The sequence below is a fragment of the Hyaena hyaena genome, unplaced genomic scaffold, assembly GCF_003009895.1.
Source record: "Hyaena hyaena isolate Hyena2069 unplaced genomic scaffold, ASM300989v1 scaffold_53, whole genome shotgun sequence".
NCBI classification, from domain to species: Eukaryota; Metazoa; Chordata; class Mammalia; order Carnivora; family Hyaenidae; genus Hyaena; species Hyaena hyaena.
In genome coordinates this window covers 2,767,162-2,785,746 of record NW_024080686.1, presented here as the reverse complement: position 1 = coordinate 2,785,746, position 18,585 = coordinate 2,767,162, and the positions used below count along the sequence as shown (strand labels likewise).

At 35.2% G+C, this 18,585-nt stretch overlaps 1 protein-coding gene across 1 annotated transcript in view; it reads left to right on the top strand.

The window, feature by feature from the left end:
• ROCK2 (Rho associated coiled-coil containing protein kinase 2) overlaps window positions 1-18,585 on the top strand; it is a 133,766-nt gene that overhangs the window by 63,776 nt on the left and 51,405 nt on the right. Inside the window, exons 4-5 of the mRNA XM_039231051.1 lie at window positions 5,774-5,911; window positions 15,343-15,603. Coding sequence (XP_039086982.1) covers window positions 5,774-5,911; window positions 15,343-15,603 — 399 coding nt within the window. The remainder of the gene's footprint in view (window positions 1-5,773; window positions 5,912-15,342; window positions 15,604-18,585) is intronic.

Genomic DNA, 18,585 nt, shown 5'->3' with positions numbered 1-18,585 from the left:
ACACACACTTTTATAGCAGTTACATTCCAGGCAGGCTTCTAAGCACCTTCTATATAGTAACCAGTCTTCACAGCCTTCCTTTAGGTAGGTGTTATTACTATCATGCCCATTTGGCAGAGGGGGAAATTCAGGCAGGATGAGTTACCTGCCAAAGTTCACATAACTACTAAAGTGGTTGAACTGAGATTCGAACCTAGGTAGAGGACTCCAGAGTCTATTTTCCTTGTTATATGGTCATAATCATTTTTCTGTGCCAGAAATAAAGATGTTGCGTGTAACCTTATGGTTACATGTAAAACATATAACATTAGAATGCTTGATTCCCTCTCTAACTTTTCTGCAAATTTGTAACCCATCTTAATAAATGGCTCCAATATTAACCCAGTTGCACCAGCCAAAAAAATTAGAAGTGATTGATTTCTCTTTTCTTCATTTTAAGAAATTTAACTTTCTAGTAAGTCCTACTCATAATATTTCTCCAGCCTTGTTTCCTTTTTTTTTTTTTTTTTATTCACTGTCCTCACTGTCATCCCATATACCCTTTGATTTTCCAGTTAGGTATGAGTATCTCCTTTGTCTTTTATGTTGTTTTCCACTTCTGTAATAATGTTTCACTGTTGTACTGTTGATGTTGGTTGTTGTATTTACAAAAAAAATTTTTTAATGCTTATTTATTATTGAGAGACAGACAGAGACAGAGCATGATCATGGGAGGGACAGAGAGGGGGAGACACAGAGTCCGAAGCAGGCTCCAGGCTCTGAGCTGTCAGCACAGAGCCTGACACAGGGCTCGAACTCACGAACCGCGAGATCATGACCTGAGCCGACGTCGGACGCTCAACCGACTGAGCCACCCAGTCGCCCCAGTACTGTTGATTTGGGATTGGCAAGTGCTGATGGAGAAACTATCAAGACCATGCTTATTAAATCTATAATTCATGCTATTCAGGCTCAGCTGGACCTACATTACTGTTTGACTGCTTTCCCCATTCTTCATATTGTATTTTCATGTATCACTCCTGTCTTTACCCCCATTTTGGGTATGGATACAGTAGAATCAATTAGGGGCTTTTCTAACATGTTTTCTGTTTTCTTTCTGAGATATATAAAAGATGGGAAATACAGATCTGATTTGCCTAATATAAACTGCTGTCAATTTGATCTTTTTAAAATATATTTATTGCATCATTTGCATTTCATGGCTCCCTTAGCTACTAAATGAATCATGAAGTCTTCATCCTGGCCTTCTAGGCCCATATTTAAGATGTCACTAATTTTGTCTTTGGATTCTTTTTTTCCATGATGCGATTCATTCTGGGCATGCTGCTCATTTCAGGGCATATTCCTTATTTTCTTGTCTCTTTCTTCAATCATGTTTCACGGTGTTTCTCTGTGTTCATTTTAAAAGAAGATTTTTTCCTATTATTTTCCTTCCTGTCCTTTATCTGAGTATGATATTTCCTCTGCATCTTTTAATTTAATAAATTTATGTAATTTACATACTATGCCTTGTGCTATAGTTTATATGTAAGTTTTTTGAATCCTTTTATATTCTAAATTTTTCTGAGAGTAGGAGTCGTGTCTTTCAAATACATTTGGCATTCCCACCTGGGACTCGTAGATGCTTATATTAAAATAGTTTGCCTATACCTGGGGAGATCATCTTTAGTCAAGTACACAGTTGAGGAGGAATATGGGTAGAGCAGCAAGGAAGAAGGGAGAAACGTCACCATGTGGCCATCTGTCAGTTCGGCCATAGACACTGGTAGGCAGTATGTGTGTGCAGCCAGATCCCATTTGTGATTGGATTTTCCCTGCCTTTTCTGTCTTGTACAGCACAGAACGTGAAACATAGAAAGTTTTTATTGAAGTGAATTGCTGTGATCTTTCATGATCCCTGGGCTGAGAGGCTTCCTGGGGTCCAGTGTGCTGCGGGGATACAGATTGTCAGTGACAGGACTCAGGGCAGATGTGAGATGAGGATCTTTTTTTTTTCCTTCCCACTGGCTTGCTTTTAATTTATTTGGTTTAAAGTAAGCTTTTAAAGCAGAATCAACCAGAAGGAAAGAGTATAAGGGAAATGATTTTCTAACACTTGTCACGTTAACTCAAACTTTTAATTCCTTTTTTGGAGTGAATTTGCTGGTTACAAGGTTATTTCTGAGTTGCAAGAATTATCTCCTTCCCTCCATGTTTTTGTAATTCCTGTGTTCCCTTATTCAGTCGTGGCTGTCACAGCCAGACCAGACAGAAAGCATGAAGACACTCTTCTTGCATTTTTATTGGAAACTTTACAACACAAACTGACTGCTCTGGGTCTGTCAAGCTGGATCCTCATATTAAAGTAATCTATTATAATTATTGATACATAGATTTTTAAAGTTTATTATTTATTTTGAGGAAGAGGGAATCCCAGGCAGGCTTTGCACTGTCAGTGCAGAGCGCAATGTGGGGCTTGAGCCCATGAACTGCGAGGTAATGACTTTAGCTGAAATCAAGAGTTGGACACTTAACTGACTGAGCCACCCAGGAGCCCCAGTTGTAATTTTTTATATGAAAAATCAGTTTGAAAACCTCAAATGGGGCATTTTGTTAAGAATGACTTTTGAGGGGCTCCTGGATGACTCAGTTGGTTAAGCGTCTGACCTAGTTCAGGTCATGATCTGACAGTTCATGGGTCTGAGACCCATGTTGGGCTCTGTGCTGACAGCTCGGAGCCTGGAGCCTGCTTCAAATTCTGTGTCTCCCTCTCTCTCCTCTGCCCCTCCCCCACTTGTGCGCTCGCGCGCTCTCTCTCTCTCTCTCTCTCTCTCTCAAAAATGAATAAATGTTAAAAAAAAAAAAAAAAGAATGACTTTTGTCCACAAGTGTTCCATGGTTTCTAGGTCCATTTTAGGATTTTCCAAACATGTCTTGTCTCCAGTACACTTAGGAGTGTTTCACCTACTTAAAAAATTTTTTTTAAGAAGTACATATTTGCTGTAGAAAATGCAAATAAGCAAATAGAGTATGGAAGTCACCTAGAATTCTGTCAGTTGAGATAAAACCACTGTTAACTCTTTCACCTGTTTTTAGTGTGTTTTATAGAGAGAGAGAAAGAGGGAGAGAGGGAGTGCATTAGAGCGAGAATCATTTAGATAGTGCTTTTGCACTTAACTAGTTTTGAAATTAGAAATGAGGAATATAAACATCATTTCTCTACCAAATGGAAACATTGGAATAAGAACAACTTCTTTGTCTGTCAGGTAAAGGTTTATAATAGAGTGAACTAAGTTCTGTTTGCTTATGGTAGTGCCAGCTACCATTTTCATAGAATATATTCTGTATGCTAATTATTTCTATTCATAATCTCATTTTGTCTTTGCAGCAGTTCTGTGAGATTCTTACATAGATGAAGTCATTGAAACTTAGAGGGGTTAAGTAAGCTGGCCACATAGTTCATAACTAGTTGGGATTTTTGCAAAGGTTTGTCGACCTCTAAATCCATGCTTTCAAGCAGTACTTGGTACAGTGTGGCAATGAATAGCTACTATATCTGACTGTTTATCCAGCCATATTGAATAAAGGGGGAACAGAGGGGAGTGTACAGAGATGCTGAGGGGGATTATAATAGAATCATTCAGAAAGAGACATCCTCAGAAGGAAGATCCGTGGAAACCAGCTTTCCTAAAGTAACAGCGCTTTATTGTAGTACTTTGTAATACTAGTGCTAATGAATTTTAAAAGTATGAGATAGCTGTTTGGCATGAATACAACTATTGCCTCTTACTGTTTGTTCTATAGATCAAGTCAAAGGCTACAAACTGGTGGTTCCTGACTCTTGTGTTATGAGCCAGTTAAGTGTTCTATCACAGTAATTTAAATGAAATTCAGGCCTCATCAACTAGAGCATCTAGGCAAAATAGTTTTTATTTATTAAACATTTTCTAGCTTTCAGGGACCACTGGGTGGCTCAGTTGGCTAAATGTCTGACTTTGGCTCAGGTCAAGATCTCGCAGTTTTTGAGTTCGAGCCCCGCATTGGGCTCTGTGGTGACACCTCAGAGCCTGGAGGCTGCTTCAGATTCTGAGTCTCCCTCTCTTTCTGTTCCTCCCCCACTCATGTTCTCTCTCTGTCTCTCTCTGTCTGTCTCTCAAAAATCAATAAACATTAAAAAAATTTTTTTTTAATTTAAAGCTTTAATATAAAAATAGATATAATTTTGTTGAATCTGTTGAATTGTGTATTCAGCATTTTGCCAACCACAAGACAGCCCCACAAATGGAAGTTTATACTCTGCCTAATGGAGCTTATGAAGCAGACACATGCACACCTGATTATAATATTAGATTGTTGTAAGTGCTATGGAAGCACAGAGAGGGAATAGTTTTGCATAAAAAATCAGCAAAAATAAAGTGAATAAGCATGTTTCTCATCTTCAGAGAATTACCCCTATGTTGTATAAAGTTTTGTGTACTTGAATGGTCTTTTTGTTCCTGGTTTGTTTTTGTTTAGTTAAGTATAAAACATTAAAAATAAATATTTAACTATTTCCTGTCAGCTGACAAGTAGCTCTTAGTTTCTGGTCATAGTTTTGCTTTACAAAACTTTTAAAACTCTTTTCATGATACAAGTCCAGCATAAGTAATATCATGGTATAAAGTGATTGACCCTAATGTTTAATAGATTGCTTTTTCTGATGAAGTTAGGAAATCTTCAAAATCTAATTTGTTCTTAGAATAAATGAAGATTTGAAGAATGGCATAAATATATGAGTACCTTAGCAATCTCTTTCTAATAATATTTTATTTTTTTAAATGATTATTTATTTGTTTGTTTTTGAGAGACAGTGAGTATAGGAGGGGCAGAAAGAGAGGGAGAGAGAGAATCCTAAGCAGCTCCACACTGTCAGCTCAGAGCCCAGCATGGGGCTCGATTCCACCAACTGCGAGATCATGACCTGTGCCAAAATCAAGAGTTGGATGTTTAACTGATTAAGCCATCCAGGCACCCCTCTAATAATATTGTAACATTTTTTTTTTTTTTTTACATTTAACAGCATTGTTGGAATTTGTTTTGAGATAGTTTGTTAATTTGATACAGATCAATTAAAAATCTGGTCTATCTGCTGTGGAAGAGATTTCTAATTTTCATACTAGGATCCTCTGTCCCCTAACCCCGTGCTTACCACCCATGTTTTCATATTGCTTTCACATGTGTTTATTTTCAGCGTTCTATAAATGTCGTAACTCAAAAGGAATTATTTTTCCAGTTTAGTAATTTAATATAGAAGATATATGTAACATGTGGCCCTCATCATAAATTTGATCCTTTGCATATAAGATTCTTTTTTATGTAAAATTAAAGTGTACCAGAATTCTTCAGATTTTAAAATATTTTAAAATGAGAAGTGATGTAACTTATTCATACAAAAACCTTTGTAATTGTAACTTGATTAAACAGTTTTCATTCTGGGCTGAATTTTCTTTATATCCATATTGATATTTTGTTTACTTACTTATTGAATATTGAGAGGGGATGTTAACATTTCCAACTTAAGTTTATGGATTTGTCTATTCCTTTAGTTCTGTCACTTTTCGATTGATGAATTTTAAAGCTTATTTATTAGATGCATATATATTTAGAATTTTTATACCTTACTGGTGAATTATACTTCTTTTATCTGAATTATCCTGTTTTTTTTTCTTTGAAAGCTTTAATCATAGAATTCTAGTAGGATCTGTTGTTCACCTTTCTCTCATAAAGTTATTTTTGTGTTTTAAAAAACCTATAGGTTCGTCATAAGGCGTCACAGAAGGTTTATGCTATGAAGCTTCTTAGTAAGTTTGAAATGATAAAAAGATCAGATTCTGCTTTTTTCTGGGAAGAGAGAGATATTATGGCCTTTGCCAACAGTCCCTGGGTGGTTCAGGTAAGCATACAAACTTTTCTAAGTTTATTTCCTTTTTTATAAGTGCTTATTATTATTCGTAAGATACGATTTTGTATGTTGAAAGACCTATATCTCACTCATACAGTAACAGTGCTGTCATTTTTAATAAAATCGGATGCAGTATGCTTTTTTAATGTTCCTAAGCAGTGTCATATACACATGAGATGTAATGCTTAGATTGGTGTGGGAAATCAAGTATTATTTGCAGCTTTTTAGAAATTCCTTTATGAAGAATTAGATTGGTTGCCAGTATGCCATTATTCTCTGCCTACACTTTCTCGTGATTTACATGATAGGAACAATAATCAGCCTGTCTAAAAAAAAAAAACCCTAAACTTCCTACAATAAAAATTTTGATAATTCTCTTATAGTCTGTTATATGTTACCTATAATGTAAGACAGTGTTGTGCTTCCTGATTCAGCCTCTTATTTGACTGTGAAGTAAGGAATGTATACTCATGTTTTGCCTCCTTTTCAATTTTATCCCTCATTAATTTTGCTTCTCTAAAGATGCTTTTATATTAATATCTGATTCTGCAAACATTTTGAACAAATATCACAAGTACGATTAGGTATGTACCAGTGCATGTTCAGAATGCTTACTTAAGTGATTGGGGAGTTTGATACCTTGCTTGTGTAAGACAATTCACAGGTAAAAATTTTGCCACATGAATGACTGTGTAATTTAAAAGCTCATTACTATTGCCTTTTAAAGATGTTGAGCCTCAGTGCTCTTTCTCTCCACTTATTTTTTTTATTGTAGCTACTGAATAGAAATTCTTATATGTGTGGCTAAAACTAACATTTTTGAAGCAAATTGTGTATCATAATAATTTACTTAAGGAATAATGGTAATAAATTATTCCATCTTTAGCTTTAAATTGCTTTTATATTAACAGAATCATTGCCGTTTCTATTTCTAATCTTTGATTTTGCTAAGTGGACCCTTATAAAATGTTCATTGAGATAAAGAGTTTGTGGGTCCGGGGAGGCCAGTCAATAGTGAAACATTGTACAATTGAAAAAGTAACATACTTCTGGCTTCATTTGTTTATCTCTGTGATAAAGGACATTCCATGCACCATTATGTGTTTGAAATGTGTGGTTTTGTGTGAAAACTTGTAAAAATGACTGACTTATTTCTATTTATTGATTTTATTATTCAGTGATTTTCAGTATATTTATAGAGTTTCAATACATTTATAGGACATTTTTGTATCTCAGAAAGAAACCCTGAAACAATTGGTAATAGTTCCCCAATCTTCCCTGACTCCAACTCCTGGCAACCACTCACCTGCTTTCTAGGTCTGTGATTTGCCTATTTTGGATATTTCATGTAAATGAGATTATACAACATGGGGTCTCTTGTGGTATCTTCTTTCACTTAACATAATGTTTCTAATGTTCATCCATGAATGATATATCATGTATCAGCCCTTCGTTTCTTTTTATGACTGAATAATCATCTGTTGTATGGATAGCCCACATTTCATTCACTCATCAATTAATGGACACTTTGGTTGTTGTTTTTTTTGTCCACGTGAATAGTGCTGTTATGAGCTCTTTCTTACGGATTTTGAACCTATGTTCACACATTTCTGTTAGGGATCTACCTTGTAATGAAATTAATGGGTCATAACATATGCCTGTAATCACATGACTGTTCAGTAGTTAATTGTATGAAAGTCCCCATACTTTGTTACTATACTCTTATTGGAAATGGCTTTAAAATTTTTTCGTATATAAATTATGATACACCATACATTTTTGACCCATCTGTATTTCTTAATATATATTCTTAGTGAGCTTTGAATTTAATAGAGGAATATTGGCATATTTTTAAAAACGTACTCCTTTGCTGATAGAAAAGACATTTTTTGGAAAAAAATTTAATGTTTATTTATTTTTGAGAGAGAAAGAGAAGAGCCTAAATGTGGGAGGGGCAGAGAGAAAGACACAGAATCTGAAGCAGGCTCCAGGCTCCAAGCTGTCAGCATAGAGCCTGACGTGGGGCTCGAACTCATGAGCCATGAGATCATGACTTGAGCCCAAGTCAGACACTTAACCGACTGAGGCACCCAGGCACCCCAAGAAGACTTTTTTTTTTTTTAAATGTCATCTGTTATATTCAGTTTGCTGTGTTGTTTGCCTGTTTTTCTAATGTCCATACTTTTATGGTGAACACTTCCTTATTTTTCTTTATAGTTTTATACAGCTAAGTAGGTGGGTACCCTTAAATACTTTAGTTTACTATTAGCTTTTTGTAAAATTTAAGTTTAGGTATCTCTTTTAAGTCTTTAATCTAGGGTTTCTCTCCTCTTCTTTTGTCTCCTCAGTTTATTTGTTGAAGAAATCTGGATTTTGCTCATTTTTGTGTTTGTGTAGTTTAACACATCCCTCTCATTTGTACTCTTGTCAGTCGCTAATTGGACACACAGGGTCAGAATCAGGTATGGTTTTTGAGACGCTGGCAGGACAGCTCCATGAGCAGTGATTTTTCTCTTAGGCCAGTGTCTGGTTTCGCTGTTACCTTACCAGCCACTTGTGCTTAATCAAGCGTTTCAGAATGGTGATACTCCAATTTGGCCATTCCTTTCTTACCCTCCCAGTCATTCTTTTTTTTACTGTAGTGACTGGAATAGTTCTGTGAACGAAAATATTCCATTTACTATTTGGTTACCCAGTAGTGTAATTTCTGGGTAGAAAAGGTCAGGAAGGACAGGATGAATAACTTTTTCCTCGCTGTGTTTACCAGTTTTCAAAGTAAAGGATTAGTTTCCTTTTATTCTTCAAAGGTGAAACATTTTGGGGGAGTATCAATCTGAACTCAAAACCTGTTTAATGTTTCAGTCCTTTGAATATCTTATTGATGCTCAAATTTTGACACTTTTGGCAAATGATATCCTGTTCGGGTTGGTTCCTGAGTCCTTTTCTTTTTTAAAATGTTTGTTTAGTTTTGAGAGAGACAGAGCACAAGTGGGGGAGGGGCAGAAAGAGAGGGAGACACAGAATCCAAAGCAGGCTCCGGGCGCTGAGCTGTCAGCACAGACTCCTGTGTGGGACTTGAACTGAAGAGCCGCAAGCTCATGACCTGAGCTAAAGATGAATGCTCAGCTGACGGAGCCACCCAGGCACCTCAGTTCCCGAGGCCTTTTGATGTAACCGTAGCAGTCTTTGAGAGCTTGCTGTCTGATATAGTGGGAGGTTCCAGACCAGTCTTGTACATTTTCTGCCCATGTTGTGGAATTAACCATGCTGATAGCTCCATCTTTTAATACATGGATGAATTTGTCCTTAGAATAGATTCCTGGCATTGGATTTGCTAGGTCATATGGTGTGCACATTTGACGCTTTGATAGATAGTTGCAAACTACCGTGTAAAAAAAGGTTTTTATAAGTTTATATTACTCTAATTAATTATTTAATATTTTAATTTCACTACACATTTAGCCAATACCAGATACTGTATTTAAAATTTTTATTAGTCACATACTCAAGAAAAAAAGATGTTATTGTATTAAGTTGCATTTCCTTGGTTAATTATGAGGTTCAGGATATTCCATATGCTTATTAGTAATTTGTATTTCTTCATTGCTTATCCCATTTTTCTGTGTGTTGTTTTGCTTTTTAAAAATGGATTTAAAACTGGGTGGCTCAGTTGGTTAAGTGTTAAGCACCTGACTTTGTCCCAGGTCATGATCTCATAGTTTGTGGGGTCGGGCTCTGTGTTGACAGCTCAGAGCCTGGAGCATGCTTCAGATTCTGTGTCTCCCCCTCTCTCTGCCTCTCCCTGACTAGCTTGCACTCGCTCTTGCTCTGTCAAAAATAAAATTAAAAAAATAAAATTGATTTATTAGAATGCTAATAGACCCTGTATAATAATTCTTTGTTATATATGTTGGAAATATATTCTCTTGGACTATTATTTGTTGCTTATTGAATTTTTAGACATAAATGTAGTCACATCCATGCATTCTGTATTTTTATTATTGCTGGGGAATACCTTCCCCACTCCCAAATTATAAAAATATTCTTTTACACTTTCTTTAACTTTTTATATTTTAATTTTGAGAGGAGTGGGAGTGTGTTTCTGAGTCATCAGGAATTTATTTTTTTATACGTGTGAGACTTGTTTTTCACAAGTGGGCAGCCATGCCCAATATCATTTGTACAAAAGCCTTTTTTCCCATGATATAAATGAAATGTCCTTTATATCATAGACTAAATTACCATATATACATGAATTTCTTTTGTCTCTATTTTGTTACTTTGATTTGTTATTTATTCCTACACTAAAATCACATTGTTTTGGGGCGCCTGGGTGGCTCAGTCAGTTAGGTGTCCAACTTCGGTTCAGGTCATGATCTGACGGTTCGTGGGTTCGAGCCCCGCGTTGGGCTCTGTGCTGACAGCTAGTTCAGAGCCTGATGCCTGTTTCGGATTCTGGAACTCCCTCTCTCTCTGACCCTCCCCTGTTCATGCTGTGTCTCTCTCTCAGAAATAAATAAAATATTTAAAAAATTAAAAAAAATCACATTGTTTCAATTTCTGTAGTTTTTCATATATTTTAGTATCTGGTAGGGCAAGTCTTCTCATTGTTTTCCTTTTTTAATGTTTTTGTGGCAGTTCTTACCATTTCTTTTCTATGAAGTTAGAATTGGCCATTCATTCTGTTAAAAAATGCAGTTACAATTTTTTTGCATTGCTTTAATTCATAGATATTTTTGGTTCTTTGGATTATTTTAGAATATTAATGCCTCCCATAACAGGATTGTATGTCTCTTTGTATATGGTTTGGTTTTCAGTAAAACCATATTACTTTTTGACATCAAATATGTTCAGAAGAAACTCATGCACAAGAAAACTAGTTTTTAAATATGTAGACATTATAAATGCCAAAAAATAGCATTGGTTCAGTCTTTCAGTATAGTGTTGAATTAGAAGAAATGTTTATTCTTATCTTTTTATTATTTTAAACATAATGATTAAGTCTGATGTTTGTTGAAGCTTCTGACTGAGAAGTAAAGGATTTGGCCTATGTCTGTGCTTAGCTTACCAGGTACTTTTTAATCTGAAATAATGTTGAAGTATTTAAAGTGCTTTTCTTCAGTTGCTTTTAAGATTTTTTTGTTTAATCTGTTATTATAGTACACTAAAATTTTTTTTCAAGGTAGTATAAAATTTAAAGAAAATGCCATTTGCTATAATTTTATATTCTGAATAGAGGACTGAATTTGATTTACTAATATTTTAAGGAATTATTCATCTGTTTGTATAAGTGACATTAGACCTTGTATTTAATTCAGGGTTTTTTTAAATTTTCAAAGTTTTTTCTTTTTAACATGGGCTTTCTTGGTTGGTTTTCATATCATGGTGCGACGACTATAATCAACAGTTGAGAAACATACCATTTTTTTTTCCTGAGCTTTAGTACAGTTTGTACTAAACTATTCATTCCATGAGGCTGGATTGAACTTCCTTGCAAATCTTTTTTTTTTTTTTAATGTTTATTTATTTTTGAGATTGGGGGAGGGGCAGAGAGAGAGGGAGACAGAATCTGAAGCCGACTCTGGGCTCTGAGCTGTCAGCACAGAACCTGACGTGGGGCTCGAACTCACAAACCGTGAGATCATGACCTGAGCTGAACTCAGGCACTTAATGGACTAAGCCACTCAGGTACTCCTTGCTTGTAAATCTTGTAAGCAAAAATTTTCAGCATATTTAATGACAAATATTTTAGCTTGTAAAATTTATTATGATAAATTCCAAACGTATTCCAAAGTAGAAGGAAAGTATATTGAATCCCCATGTACTGTTCAGTCAACTTCAGCAGGTACCAACCATGGCCAATCTTATTTCAGTCACACCAGAAATTGGCAAATTTTTTATTTCGTAAAGGGGTGGATAGTGCATATTTTAGGCTTTGGGACCCAATTTGATCAGACACATTTCAGTTTCAGCTCTAAGCTCAGATAATTGCAGTAAAACTTTACCAGTGCTAAGCCCCCGGAACTACTGTACAGTGGAGTGAGTCAGGGTCTTCAGCTTCTGTTTCTGACAAAAACAGATGATGATAATTACATCCACAAAGAGCAAATAACAAACATGAATAGGACTTACTTATTTATTACATGAGCTTCGGTATTACAGAGGATAACTACAGACTTAAATATCATACATTTTCACAAGCTTTGTAACTTTGTCCAATGAAGACTTTTCTGCCTCACATATATTTTTACTACCGTCTTTTGTTAACACACCTACTAGATCCTACTTCAGTTTGTACTGAATTAGTATTTTCTCAACTTCTTTGAAAATATTTTTGTCTGTACTTGGTCTATGCAGACTGTTCATAGAGGCTAATTCTTTCCTCACTTAAAACTTGGCACTTACTCCTCCAGTAAACGGTAATGACTGCATAGTATCAGTAACATCTGTTGAATCATCAAGAGCTGAGAAAAACCATTCAAAATCGTCTGCCTTGTTTTTTAATTGACTGCTGATGTTACCCCCAGTGGCCTCAACTCTTTCAGCAACTGTTACTGAAAGACCGTAGTCTTGAGTTGATTTCCTCTATACACATTTCTTCTGCTGATGCAGTCAAACGCAACTTAATTAATTTGCCCTTGCTAAATGGCTTTTCTTGCTTGCCTAATAAATAAGCCATCTGGAAGCATTCTTTGGTTTCAGTCTTACATATGTTTAGCAAATTTTAACATTGTCCCATAGCTAGTTTTAATCTTTTAATTTTGAAGTACTAAAAAATTACATGAATTCTTGAAATACTTTTTACTCTCCTACTCGAGCTACCCTTTCTTCTCAGAGAGAGTTCCTATCCTAAAACTCAGATGTTTTTTCTGTACTCAATCCCTCCTTTCCTTCTTCCCAGCTAGTCTTTCATCATCCTTTTTTTCCCCTCATGTGATATTTGACTAATTCAGGTTTTTATTTACCTCTTGAGTCCGTTTACATTTTCTGCGACTGTGTCTCTTCTCTTTCGCTTTTTTATTGAACAGAGTATATGTATATCTTTTAGTCTTAACATGTTTTTTTGTTCTGTTTACAAAATAAATGGTTTCCTTTTTAATTTTCTGCTTTAAAAAATCCATAGTTCCTGTTTTCTTTAGGTTTATATTGTTCTTTTCCAGTTTCTTTATCTGCCTAATTTTTATTGTCCTTACTTACCAACGCATGGACTATTGGATGTGACTATTGGATAGTGAAAGGATAGGGAAGAATATTGATAAATGCATTTGAAATTATAAATTTCCTTTTGAGTTCTGCTTTAATTTTGTCATACTTAAAAAATTTTGCCTTTAAAAAATTGTTTTCTTCATGTTTATTTATTTTTGAGAGAAAGAGAGACAGAGTGCAAGCAGGGGAGGGACAGAGAGAGAGAAAGAGAAAGAATTCGAAGCAGGCTCCAGGCTCCAAGCTGTCAGCACAGAGCCTGATGTGGGGCTCAAACCCATGAACTGTAAGATCATGACCTGAGCCAAAGTCAGACACTTAACCAACTGAACCACCCAGGTGCCCCATACCATACTTTAAAAAAAAAAAAAAAGATTTTATTTGTGATATACACCAAGAAATACATAAAACAGACGGCAGAAGGACTTATCACAAAGCAAACGCCCATGTATATACTACCCAGGTCAGAAAATAAACGTTGCCAGAATTCTTGAAGTTCTCTTGTATTCTTTCCTAATCACTACCTCTATGTATGCCCCTGAAAGTAACCACTCTTCTGATTTTATTAGTCATTATTCCCTTGCTTTTCCTTCTAGTGTACCACCCAAACAAGCACTCAGGATCTTTAATTTCCTGTTTTTTGAACTTTATATAAGCGAAATCACTGAATATCTCTTCTTTAGTATCTAACTTTTTTTGTTGAGCATTATGTTGGCATGAGTTATCTAGATTGCTACAGTTTATTAATTTTATTGCTGTGTTTTATTCCATTGTGTGTTTGTGTGTGTGTGTGTGTGTGTGTGTGTGTGTATAAAATAATTTGTTGGTATATTTTAAAATTTTATTTGTTGCAAGTAGTGTAAATGTTCTTGTACTTAATTCTGTTGGGTTTATTCCTAGGAGTGGCATTTTTGTGACCTATAGTTAGTCTTAGTAGGTGGTAATAGCTTTTTCTTCAATGTGGTTATAGAAGTTTAGTTTATAAGTTACTTTTGTCCTTGCCAGCACTTGGTATTGCCACTTTTAAAAGTTTTGATCATTTTTGTGCATGTGAAGTGGTATTTCTTTCACAGTGGTTTAAATTTACCTTTCATTAATGAGATTTCATGTCTTTTTATCTTTGACTATCTTCTTATGGGTGCTTTAAGTCTTCTCATTTTCCCATTTGGTTGTCTGTTTGAAATAATTGATTTGTAGGAATTCTTTTACTATATTTTGAGTATGAGTTATTGCTTTTGTTCTTTTTTTTCCTTATTTGTGGAAACCTTTTCTGTTTGCGTTGTTTGCTTCTGGGAGATGGGGTAGAGCATGTGGGGTGGAATGTACAGATAACTTTAGTTCTGAATTCGTGATTCCCGTCTCTGCTAGCTTGGTGTGATTTCTCTGGTCCCAGTGCCACTGCTCTAGTCTAGGTGCTGGTAGCACTGCTACACGCTGCTTATGAGCAAATTGTAGAGACTCGGAGAGAGGAGAAGGCCCTGTTTTAACTGTGGCCACCAAGGACTCCCTCTTTTCCAGCGCTGTGGTGCCTCCTCCCTCTTACATCCATTGAATGCCGTGTCTCAAAGGTTTTCCTTAACTACCTCTATCTCCTCAGTTTTCTTCTCTGTGAATTATGTGCATTAACTTGTTCTGTTTTCAGAAAATTGGTTTTTTTAAATATGAATTCTTTGGTCATTTTTTGTACTTTTTGTGTTCCTCATTCTTCCTCTGTTTCTCTTTTAAAAATACTCCTTTTTTTTTTTTTTTTAAATGTTTATCTTTGCCAGAGAGGCAGAGCATGAGTAGGGGAGGGACAGAGAGAGACACAGAATCTGAAGCAGGCTCCAGGCTCTGAGCTGTCAGCACAGAGCCCGACGCAGGGCTTGAGCTATGGATCGCGAGATATGACCTCAGCTGAAGTCAGATGCTTAACCGACTGAACCACCCAGGCACCCATCTTTTAAACAGTTTTATTTAAATAGATACTTGTATTCTTTAAGAGGGAAACTGATTCACTTATGTATTTCTTGTCAATATGCACAAAGAAGATAACCACATAAAAAGTTTTGTCTGATAACTGTTTTCCTGTCAAAGATTTCATAAAATTAAACTCTTTTGGTTGTAAAATAATTTGCCTTTTTCAGTAGTAATAATTGTTTTGGGTTTTGTTCCAGTTAAACTTTTGGTTTTCTTTTTCCTAAGGAATCATTTTTTTTCCTTCCCATTTTGTTTTCTAGCTCTTTTGTGCTTTTCAAGATGATAAGTATCTGTACATGGTAATGGAGTACATGCCTGGTGGAGATCTTGTAAACCTTATGAGTAACTATGATGTGCCTGAGAAGTGGGCCAAGTTTTATACCGCTGAGGTGGTGCTCGCTCTGGACGCCATTCACTCCATGGGCCTCATTCACAGAGACGTGAAGCCTGACAACATGCTCTTGGATAAACACGGACATCTCAAGTTGGCAGATTTTGGCACATGTATGAAGATGGATGAAGTAAGTAATAAACAAGTAAAAAAAAAAATGCTACTTTTTAAAAACAAAAAGAAACTTCAATCTTGACTTTATTATCTTGAACAAAGATAAATTTAGTTTTGCTAACTGTGTAGTAACTAAAACATAATAAACCTTTTTTTAAAACTGATCATCTAGTTACACAGTGCTTTATTTATAATTAAATAGTATTAGATTTGGTGAATGTAAGAGAAATAAGAATGCAGATAACTTCGGGGATATTCCTCACAGAATGTTGATAAGCAGTTGCTACCAGTCAAAACCAGTTCATGTGTAAAATGATCCAGGTCAAGAAATAAGACACAAGATATAAATTAAGATACATGGGTATTTCCATTACCATTATTATTTCTGTATTTTTCCTTAAAAAAAAAAAAAAAAAGCTAAGTTAAGAAGTTTATGATACCATCACCTACCAACCCTGTCTGCATCAACCACATTGAATAAATTTGGGGACATCATCTGTTGTGTACTTTACCTGGTAAACAATTCACATTTTGATCAATAGATTTAGTAGTGTTAATGTCATAGCTAATCATGTTGATTTATTTTTGTTGTAAAATTTATATCTCTTATCTTTTTCTCTGTAAGTATACTGTATAATATCTGTTTGGTTTTGTTTTTTAATTTCCCTATGGGATCTTGAGGAGGTGACTTACATACATCAGACTTTTAAAATGTTAACGTAAATTGACAGCAAACTAGGTATCATCTATTGTATGGTTTTTGCAACCTTCCAGTATGCTTATATACCTATTCATATTTCTTAAACAGAATATCTTATCAAAGAAAAGCAGAATATCTTCTAAAGATATTTATTTTGAAGTAAGCTGATTTTCTTTTCTCTTTACCTCTTACTCATGCCACCTGTGTGACATTCAATTTTAAGATCATACTGCCTCCATCACAGCGATCTGTACTGTTTCAAGCTCTGCTCAGATTTTACTTCCTTTAGAAAGTTCTTCCTCATAATCCTAACCTAACTGATCACTTTTCTTTTTTTTAATAATTTTTTAAAATGTTTATTCTTGAGAGAGCGAGAGAGACAGACAGAGCATGATTTAGGGGGAAGGACAAAGAGAGAGAGAGAGGGAGAGAGAATCTGAAGCAGGATCCAGGTTCTGAGCTGTCAGCACAGAGCCCAACTCAGGGCTCAAACTCACGAACTGCAAGATCATGACCTGAGCCAAGGTTTGCCACTTACCTGACTGAGCCACCCAGGTGCCCCTGATCACTTTTCTAATGTTCTTACTTATTTAGAATTTGTGCTGTATTTCATAGGCCATTTTTACGTATCTAGGTTTGTATGTCCTGTCTACTCAACTAATACTTAACATTCCTTCTTCTTTGGTCTTCTTCATAGATTTTGTCGTTGTGTCTGTGTTCTGCATACATTAGTCCGTGTTTAGTAGATGGAGCATTTGTCCCCAAAGCTCCCTCTGGTGGTGTGAAATAGTTAATAGTAAATAGTATGAAATGGTTAATAGTAAAAATTATCTTTAATGAAAATAAAGTATAAAATAATTTTCTAATAGAATGCTAAACTTTTTCATGTCTGTTGTACAAAGTGAATAATGTTGTTGTGTTGTGCTTCCATGAGTGTATCTGATTTTAATTAAAGCAAAAACTTTTTGGGAGGGTGTAGAGAAATAAGTCACATCACATGTTTTTAGGATAGTAAAGATGTTTAAGGAAAGAAGGATATATATATATATATATACACATATATATATATAACATATATATGTACATATATGTGTATATATATAGAGAGAGAGAGAGGACTGAATATGGTATTTATAAAATATATATTTTAATATATTTATAAAATAATTTTACAGGCATGTAAGTGAATACTAAATTTAGCAATTTAAATATCTTGAATTGTCTATAAGGCAAAATAGAATGTGGTTTATATAATTTTATGTACTGTTTTTTAATTCAGGTACGTATAACTGAACTAATTATCCTCCTTGGTTCATCACTCATTGTTGTTAGTAGCCAACAGAAGACTTCATCATGTTTTTATTTCATGATGTTTCCCCTGTTGCTGTTTCAGTCTTATTCTCTCTTTTCCTAATAAACAACCAATATCATGTGTTTACTGTAAGTTCTTACACATTGTTAATATGGTGTACATATGTATAAATAGTATAATAGTATGGATGTCATTTTTTTTTTTTTTTACTCTTTTCACTCAACACTGTTTTATATCTTTTCTAGTATCTGTAAAATAGCTCATTGCTTCTTAGTATCCCATAGTATTTATCTATCAGTTTTACTTATTCTTCCTTATGTTGGATTCCCAGGCCACATCCATCCCCCTGCAGGGCACCAGCAGTGCTATGTTGAACCCAGTGACACTTAGGTGTTGAACTTGTTTAGATGTGTCCCATGTGTATTGTGACAAGGGTTTCTTCAACATACCTACATAGAGATGGGGCTGCTGACTCAGGATACGTAACTACAGTACTGCCTGGCCTGCCGTCTGGAGTGGCTATGATTGTCACAGCCTCTTGCTGGTGTAGTGCGTTAGAAATCCCGTCTCTCTGTGCTGCCACTCACCTCTCTTATTATTCACTCTCTCGATCTTACCAATTCTGTGAGTGTAAGGTAGTAGGTTTTAAAAAAATTGTATTTCATAACTAATGATGTCAAACTTTTCTTCATATGATTGCCAGTCATTTAGCTCATGAATTACTGTGTGCATGTCTTTTGACCCTTTTAAAAATCAGCTTGTTCATGTGCAAAAATTCCTTATATAATCTCGATAGTGATTCCACAGATATTGCTGTTACCATCTTCCAGTCAGCTACCCATTTGTGTCTTTTGAACAGAAATTCTTAATTTCAACATAGTGAAAAATGTGTTTTTTAAATATTGAAATATAAAAATGTTTTATCGCAAACTTCCATGCCTCAAGTAATAATAATAAGAAGAAGAAGAAGAAGAACCACGATGTTG